We start from the raw sequence: 8,819 nt of genomic DNA, 5'->3' as shown, positions 1-8,819 counted from the left end.
AGGAGGAGGAGGAGGAGGAATACAAAAAGGTACGTGCTTGCAAGCACTGTGTAGGATGCTGTTAAAACGGCATTTACCTGGTGGTGCTGGTGGATGGTTTTAGCCAGCAAGGTTCACACTGCCAAGGCCGCGATCGAGTCGCAGTGGGTTCGTGCACAACACTAGTACTCCGTACTCCGTACCCCGTACTCCGTACCGCTTGGTACAACAAAAAATCAACTTCCCAATCGCCCTGCAGGCCAGACCACTCCCCACCAGGCCAATCCTGAGCAGTCTTCCAAGATGAGCGACAGCGAGAACGACGACTACAGGGTCGAGGAAGAACCCGTCCTCGGCCCCGACGATCCCTTGCGAGCTTTCGTTCCAAAGTCCTTCGGCAAGACAACGAAGGAGGCAAATGTCGCCGCGCAGATTGAGCAGACAAGGAGACAAGTCGAGAAGCCTGCGGCACCGAAACAAAAACGGCCCGCTTCCGACAGTGACGACCGCGACGACAGCGACTCAGACGACTCCGAATCCGACGAGGAAGACGTGGCCGAGAAGTTCCCAGTGACGCACGAGATGGTGCTCAAAACCCACGAGCGCGCCGTGACCAGCATCGCCCTGGACCCCGCAGGGTCGCGCATGGTCACCGGCTCTCTCGACGGCAAAGTAAACTTCCACGACTTTCCCGCCATGACGCCCACAACGCTGCGAGCATTCAAGAGCGTCGACCCGTGGGAGACCAAGAAGTCGGCGCCCGCTGATTCCCACGCGATCCAGCACCTCGAGTTCGGCCGGCACTCGGGGAGCGTCTTCCTCTGCGTCACTGCACACCCCCAGGCGAAGATCATGTCGAGGGATGGAGGCATAGTGACCGAGTTCGTCAAGGGCGACATGTATCTGCGAGACATGAACAACACCAAGGGCCACGTCGGCGAGGTGACATCGGGCACATGGCACCCCGCCGACCCGAACTTCTGCGTCACGGCAGGGTCAGACAGTACACTCAGGATATGGGACATCAATAACAAGAGGAGCCAGAAGGACGTCATCGTCTTCAAGTCGAAGGCCGCAGGCTCCGCCGGGCGCACCAGGATGACGGCCGTCGCCTGGGGCGCGTCCGCGCAGGGTAACAGCCCGGTCCTCGTGTCTGCTGCTCTGGACGGGTCCTTGGTCATGTACAGCGGCAATGGACCGTTCACCAGGCCGGCGGCGGAGATCAAAGACGCGCATCGGCCCGATACCTGGACCGGCGGCATCGATATCAGCGCCGACGGCCGGATGGTGGTGACTCGCGGAGGCGACGGCTTGATCAAGCTCTGGGATACGCGCAAGTTCAAGCAGCCCCTCGTCAAGGTAGACCACCCTTCGACCTCGGACCGGTACCCGACGACCAACATCAAGTACTCGCCCGACTCCCGGTACATCATTACCGGTTCCGCATCCGGCCACCTTCACATCCTCAACCCCGCCAACCTCCGCCCGGAGCACGTCACTCCCATCACGCCCGGTATACCCCTCATCACCGTCAACTGGCACCCCAAGATCAACCAGATCCTCACCGGCTCCGCCAACGCCGAGACCCGCGTCCTCTACAACCCCTCCCTCTCCACCCGCGGCGCCCTCGAGGTCATGTCGCGTGCTCCCAAGAAACGCCACGTCGACGACGACCCGGCCTTCACCATGGACCAAAGCCAGCTCGGCCTGTCGCCCGACGCCATCGTCACCCCGGGCGCTCTGCCCTCCGCTAAGCGCGGCGCCGGCGGCGTCTCGGCCTCGGGCAAGACGTCGCGCGACCCGTACCGGCCCCAAGTGCAGCAGATCACCCCCTTCATGCGCAGCCAGCCGGACGAGAAGCACATCGAGGAGAACATACCGCTCAGCCGGATGCTGCACGAGGACCCGCGCGAGGCCCTGCTCAAGTACGCCGAGGTGGCCAAGAAGGACCCCGTCTTCACCAGCGCCTGGGCCAAGACGCAGCCTGTGACACAGTATGCTGAGCTGAGCGACGAGGAGGACGAGGCGAAGGAGGGGAGAGATGCTAAGAGGGTCAAAAGGTGATGGCGATTGCGACTTCGTGTACTTTTTTCTTTCTTTTCTTGGTGTGATTTTTACGGCGTTCGGTGCGGCAGGCCGAGAGAATGACGGAATTCTATTATGGGAGTCATGATACCTGGCGCGCTTGGTCTTTTTGGTTGGAAATAACCGAAACGCGTCGTTTGTACACACACCATGGCACTGTCTGATTGCACACGAGCATAGAGGGACATCGTTCATTGGACAATAAAAGGGAAAAATGCAGGAGGTATACAAAAAAACGAGCAAAGTATCGCAAAAACAGAAACTCTGCGCCAAGAGGGAATCGAACCCCCCCCTCAACCTTGGAAGGGTTGAATCCTAACCACTAGACCATTGGCGCTTATAAAGTTGTCTTGGGATGCAGGTATCTGTCATCATCTGTGCCATTGGCTATGCCCGACACTATGGGCAGTGCCGGTAATGAGAATGGGTCAGGGAGCCCGTGTGCAAAAACGCCCGCCCTAGTCCAACCTGAGGGACCTGTGAGATGATCTTAAAGACACGAGATTGCTAGATAAACTAATATAACGAAAGCATATTTTGTTGGTCTACATTGCACTGTGGAAGGCAAAAACGAAGCTCTTGCTGAACGCCAAACAAGTCAACTGCCGGTGGGGCAGTGGCAAGCTGCGCCTCATTGGCCGGTTTGCGCAGGCCAGGAACAAGGTAAGCCGTGCTAGGATCTTCGCGCGGAGCCTGCAGAACAGCTCAGACCAAGCATCGCCGCACCATTCAATCTTGTCGCCTGGCCTTGCCTCAACCTCCATCCATCAACGGGTGACCGCGCGCATCAAAAAAAATCGCCAATCTGCCTGCGACGTATCGAGGCCATCTCGAAATCGCCGACCGCGAAACGCGCTTCCCCACTGCATTCTACCGGACAACCACACGGCCCCAACCACCTTTGCCCGTTCCTCACTTTTTCCACGTCGCCGATCGGCCTTCTATTTTTCGTTTTGCCCCCCACACACAGCACGTCGCCATCCCAGGCGCGGCTAAACACCCTTTCTCTCCAAGTCCCCCCCCCCGTCAATCGTGCGCTCGTCACGGCGACGCGACAACCCTCCCTCTGCACCCACCCCGGGTTGCCATCCCTATCCGCGTTTCCGTCGGCCCACGTCTGCATCGCTGCAGTCGCCGATTTCTCACCATCGTTTCTAGACGCGACAGTCTCATACATTCCGCCCTTCGTTTATCGGTGCGTCGCGTCGGAACCCACCCCTCCAAGGTTCCACAACCGCCCCGATTGCGACTGCCGTCCACCAGATATGCCCAGCCATTGAAGTCGCAATCCGAGTGACTGAACCCGGTTGGCATATTTGACATCGCCGTCGTCATCATGGCCAGTGTCCAGATGCCGCCTGCGGTGCAACCGGGGTCCGCCATCCCGGCGGGCATGACCCAGCAGCAAGCCCAGGAAGTCTATATGGTTCGTCTCCCATCCCTTCACCAGACCGACGTGATATGTCCTCGTCACACTGTGATCAGCAACCCGTACTGACCGCCACGCAGCGATTCCAACAGATGAAGAAGCAGGGCGTTCCTAGCAATGACCCCGAGTTCATCAAGACTCAGTCCATCCTTGCTGCCCTCCAGCGCCATAGCGAGTTGCGGAAGCAGCAGTTACAGATGCAGCAGCAAATGCAACAACAGCAGCAGCAGCAACAACAACAACAGCAACAGCAACAGCAACAGCAGCAGGCCATGCAAAACGGGGCGAATGGCGTTGTCAATGGGACCCAACCTGGTCGTCCCGGGCAGCCCGCCGCGACGCAAACGACAATGCCTCCCTCTACCACTTCGCTCGGCGCCTCCGCCTTGCCGGCAACCTCGGGCGCCCCTGCTGCCAACACTGCGACAGCTGCGCCGGCTCAGGGCCAGGCCAGTCAGTTTACACAAGCCCAGCTCAACCTTCTCTGGACACAGATCAAGGCTTTCAGGATGCTTGGCAAGAATGCCGGCGTCCCCATCCAGATGCAGAGGGCGATATTTGAACACAGAGCGCGGCGCCGCATGTCGTTGGCAAAGCAAGGCACGCAATCCCCCACCACCGCGAATCCCCCGTCAGACGCCCCCAGTCAGGACGGCCCAAAACCCGGCCCCAATGGAGCTGATGGCCAAGCTGAAGCTCCATCCGTCCCGCAGCCCAAGTCATTCAAGACGGTCAAGTCTCCGTATGACGGCGGGCTGGTACGTCAAACCATCTCTTACATCGACCATGGTCGCCGGAAGAACCGTCTTATCATCCCGGGAATCTTCCCAACGGGGATAGACTTCGAGCAGTTGAGGGCCGATCGCGAGAAGATTGTGTTCAACCGCATGAGCGCAAGATACGCGGAGCTGAAGTCGCTGCCCGGCAACCTGGCACATTGGGATGCGTCCCAAGATTCTCCCGTGGCGGACGACACGGCTAAGAGGAAGGCTATCATCGAGATGAAGAAGCTGGCTCTCTACTCAAAGCAGCGGGCGCTGAGGGACAGGATCGGGAAGCAGATGATGCACTATGACAACTTGGCCATGACCACCAACCGAGCCGCCTATCGCCGCATGAAGAAACAAAACGTCCGCGAGGCTCGCGTCACCGAAAAGCTGGAGAAGCAACAACGTGACGCGCGCGAGAACCGGGAGCGCAAGAGACACATCGACTTTTTGCAGGCTGTCTATAACCACCGGAACGAGGTTCTCAATGCCGGCCAGGCTCAGCGCTCAAAGACACAGAGGCTCAGTCGCCTTATGTATGCTCACCATTTCAACATCGAGAAGGAAGAGCAGAAGAGGATCGAGAGGACAGCCAAGCAGCGTCTGCAGGCGCTCAAGGCGAACGACGAAGAGGCATACCTCAAGCTGCTCGACCAGGCCAAGGATACCCGTATCACCCACTTGCTCCGCCAAACCGATGGCTTCTTGAAACAGCTCGCCTCTTCTGTTCGCGCTCAGCAGCGACAAGCCGCTGAGCGGTACGGCGAACAAATCGATATTCCTCCCGACGAGAGCGACATTGACGAGGACGACGAGGAGAGCGGCCGGAAGATTGATTACTACGCCGTTGCCCACCGCATCAAAGAGGAGGTTACGGAACAGGCCAGCATCTTGGTTGGCGGTACTCTCAAGGAGTACCAGCTCAAGGGCTTGCAGTGGATGCTGTCTCTCTACAACAACAACCTCAACGGTATCCTTGCTGATGAAATGGGTCTCGGCAAGACGATCCAGACGATCAGCTTGATCACGTACCTGATCGAGAAGAAGCACCAACAAGGCCCCTACCTGGTCATTGTCCCCCTCAGTACCCTGACCAACTGGAATCTGGAGTTCGACAAGTGGGCGCCTTCGGTCGCCAAGGTGGTCTACAAGGGCCCCCCGAACGCCAGAAAGATGCAGCAGGAGAAGATCCGCCAAGGCAAGTTCCAGGTGCTGCTCACAACGTACGAGTACATCATCAAGGATCGTCCTCTGTTGAGCAAGATCAAGTGGTTCCACATGATTATCGACGAAGGCCACCGTATGAAGAACGCAAACTCCAAGCTGAGCGCCACGATCCAGCAGTACTACAGCACCCGATTCCGCCTCATTCTCACGGGTACCCCTTTGCAAAACAACCTTGCCGAGCTCTGGGCTATGCTCAACTTCGTCTTGCCCAACATCTTCAAATCTGCCAAGACGTTCGACGAGTGGTTCAACACCCCGTTCGCAAACACTGGTGGTCAGGACAAGATGGAGCTTACGGAAGAAGAGCAAATTCTCGTCATCCGTCGCTTGCATAAGGTGCTGCGGCCGTTCTTGCTGCGCCGTCTCAAGAAGGATGTCGAGAAGGACCTCCCCGACAAGACCGAAAAGGTGATCAAGTGCAAGTTCTCTGCCTTGCAAGCGCGGCTGTACAAGCAGATGGTCACGCACCAAAAGATCGCCGTCAGCGATGCCAATGGCGGCAAGACCGGTGCCCGCGGCTTGAGCAACATGATCATGCAGCTGCGGAAGCTCTGCAACCACCCGTTCGTGTTCGACGAGGTCGAGAATCAGATGAACCCCGCCAATGTCAGCAACGACCTTCTGTGGCGAACGGCCGGCAAGTTCGAGCTCCTGGACAGGATCCTCCCCAAGTACAAAGCCACGGGTCATCGCGTCTTGATGTTCTTCCAGATGACGGCCATCATGGACATCATGGAAGACTTCCTCCGATTCCGCGGTCTCCACTATCTCCGTCTCGACGGTACAACAAAGTCGGAAGATCGGTCCGAGCTCCTGCGGCAGTTCAACCAGCCGGATTCGCCTTACTTCATGTTCCTCCTGTCCACTCGTGCCGGCGGTCTTGGCCTGAACCTGCAGACGGCAGACACCGTCATCATCTACGACTCCGATTGGAATCCTCACCAGGATTTGCAGGCGCAGGATCGTGCCCACCGTATCGGTCAAAAGAACGAGGTGCGGATTCTGAGGCTAATCAGCTCTGCATCTGTCGAAGAGAAGATCCTCGAGCGCGCCCGGTTCAAGCTCGACATGGATGGCAAGGTCATTCAGGCAGGTCGGTTCGACAACAAGTCGTCTGAAACCGACCGTGATGCTATGCTCAGGACGCTCCTCGAGACCGCAGACATGGCCGAGTCTGGCGAGCAGGAGGAGATGGACGATGACGAGTTGAACATGATTCTTGCCCGGAACGAAGAGGAACTGGCCATCTTCCAGAAGCTGGATGAGGAGAGGTCGCGCGACCCCATCTACGGCACTGCGCCTGGCTGCCAAGGAGTCCCGCGTCTGATGACCGAGGACGAGCTGCCGGACATCTACCTCAACGAGGGCAACCCGGTCGAGGAAGAAGTGGAGATGGCGCTGGGTCGTGGAGCCCGTGAGCGTACCAAGGTTAAGTACGACGATGGGCTTACGGAGGAGCAATGGCTCATGGCGGTCGACGATGATGAGGACACGCCCGAAGCCGCCGCGGCGCGGAAGGCAGCCCGCAGGGAGAAGCGTGAGCTGAACAAGTTGAGGCGGAAGGGCCTCCTGACCGGGTCCATGGAGAATTCGCCGGCCGCCAGCCGCGCTAGCACCGAGGATGCCGAGACGCCGGTGAAGAAACGCGGGCGCAAGCCGGGCAGCAAGAACCAGGACAAGCGCAAGGCCGAGGAAGGTGATGACGAGCCTCCGGCTAAGAAGCGCCGCGGACCGCAGGGACGTCCAAAGGCGGTTGGCCTGAACGGGTCGGATAACCGCCTCGCACCCGAAGTGCGCGAGAAGCTGCAGAAGAGTCTCAAGCGTATCTTTGACGGCCTGATGAACCTTGAAGTGGACGATGACGAGCCTCAAGAGAACCCCGACGGCGATGACGACGGTCCGCCGAAGCGGCTCATCATTGGGCCATTCGTCAAGCTCCCGCCCAAGCGTGATTGGGGCGACTACTACCTCATCATTGCCAACCCGATCTGCATGAACGACATCCAGAAGAAGATCAAGAGGGAGGAGTACCAGAGCCTTGGCGACATGCGCAAGGATCTCGACCTGATGGTGTCCAATTGCCGGACGTTCAACGAGGAGAGCAGCGGAATCTGCCAGGACGTGAACTTGATTGAGGTGAGAACACCTTGGCTATTATTCCCAATTAACCCTCCCACTTTCTTCTCTTCTGTCTCAGCCTCCCACTAACACTCTTTGTCAAACAGGCATATTTCAAAGAGCAATTCGAAAAGGAACTCTCCGAGAACCCGGACCTGCGCGCACTGGAAGACCCGTCCGCAGCGGCAGCCGCCGGATCGGCCACCAAAGACGGCTCAGTCGCACCGTCGACGGCGGCAACTGACGGGACACCTCAGCCGACGCCCAGTGGGCCGACGAGGATCAAGTTGGTCTCGAACTCGTCCAGCGCCGGTGCCGGTGCCAGCGCCTCGAATGGTGGAGGCAGCCAGGCTAATGGCGGCAGCGGTGGCGCGCAGAGCGATGAGGAATAGGCGATGATGCAAACCTCGGCAGAGGCTGGACTGTGGTCTGGTAGATTCCTGGTTATATCTATGCGCTCCTGATTCTTCGTTCTTGTGTGATTGTTAAGGCGATTTGGGTTTGTGGCGACCGGTCGGAAGCGGACTGCGGGTTTGCGGGGCGATCTATGGCGTTTACAGTATCTGGCGCTTTGTTTCTACTGCGTCTGGACTCTTCAGATGGAATGGTTTTGGGGAGGCGAGGGGGGAGTACAGAAGAGGACGCGTATTGGGGTTGACTTCTTTGGGAGAGACTTGTTTCTCTGTTTTGCCTCTCGGCATCAAGATCACCCGATTAACCGGTCAGTTGACCGGTCGACAGCGGAAAGAGCGGCTGGCTTATTGGCGCTGGAATTTGGGTGAGGTATTCTTTTGGGGGGGGGTTAGGGCTGAACCTTTGTGATAACCTTGAGATGAGGGACGCTGGTTACGGGACCATGTTTGAGTATTACGTACTTGGTCGGTTGTCGTTTAAGATATATAAATACCTTGTATTGCACATTGCACAGGACGCGTTGCGCCATAGCTGCCTTCTTGCAACGGTGATTTCGTACTCAGTTCCGTGCTTCTCCCAACAAGGATGGAGACAACCCTCTTCTATATCAGATATACCTGGTGCCTCGTTCTCCCACTTCGAGAAATCGTTTCGTATTTGCTGGCGGTTCTACGGTCTGTGAGTCGCCCACATGCCCGTCTTTCATCCTCTTCTGGTTTGAACATGCTGCGGCGAGATAGGAGCTGCCTGGTAAGCGGCGGCGACGGCAGGCAGGCGGGCAGGCGGGCAATGACTGGTTT

General features: G+C 58.0%; 2 protein-coding genes and 1 non-coding gene across 3 annotated transcripts; 2 read left to right on the top strand and 1 right to left on the bottom strand.

Annotated features, from left to right (window-relative positions):
- The first annotated feature begins 220 nt into the window (after positions 1-220).
- Positions 221-2,328, top strand: P884DRAFT_253926 (WD40-repeat-containing domain protein). Its single transcript, XM_069440846.1, has one exon. It carries the CDS (start codon positions 283-285, stop codon positions 2,041-2,043), a length of 1,761 nt encoding a protein of 586 aa, XP_069301991.1. The 5' UTR covers positions 221-282; the 3' UTR covers positions 2,044-2,328.
- A 1-nt stretch (position 2,329) lies between these two features.
- P884DRAFT_t9 lies at positions 2,330-2,401 on the bottom strand. The gene has a single exon. It is a non-coding gene; the product is annotated as a tRNA-Gly (tRNA).
- Positions 2,402-3,400: 999 nt separating this feature from the next.
- Positions 3,401-7,997, top strand: P884DRAFT_189737 (SNF2-family ATP dependent chromatin remodeling factor like protein; the record flags this gene model as incomplete). The annotated part of the gene is made up of 3 exons (XM_069437458.1): positions 3,401-3,490; positions 3,574-7,623; positions 7,713-7,997. 3 exons carry the CDS (start codon positions 3,401-3,403, stop codon positions 7,995-7,997), a joined length of 4,425 nt encoding a protein of 1,474 aa, XP_069301990.1.
- Between the last annotated feature and the right edge of the window lie 822 nt (positions 7,998-8,819).

This window comes from Thermothelomyces heterothallicus, assembly GCF_042370625.1.
Source record: "Thermothelomyces heterothallicus CBS 202.75 unplaced genomic scaffold P884_scaffold_1, whole genome shotgun sequence".
Lineage (NCBI taxonomy): Eukaryota > Fungi > Ascomycota > Sordariomycetes > Sordariales > Chaetomiaceae > Thermothelomyces > Thermothelomyces heterothallicus.
This window is presented reverse-complemented; position numbering and strand designations above follow the sequence as displayed.

Bases quoted from the DNA above. Each gene is read 5' to 3' on its own strand.
- P884DRAFT_253926 (XM_069440846.1), top strand. From the start codon at position 283: ATGAGCGACAGCGAGAACGACGACTACAGGGTCGAGGAAGAACCCGTC.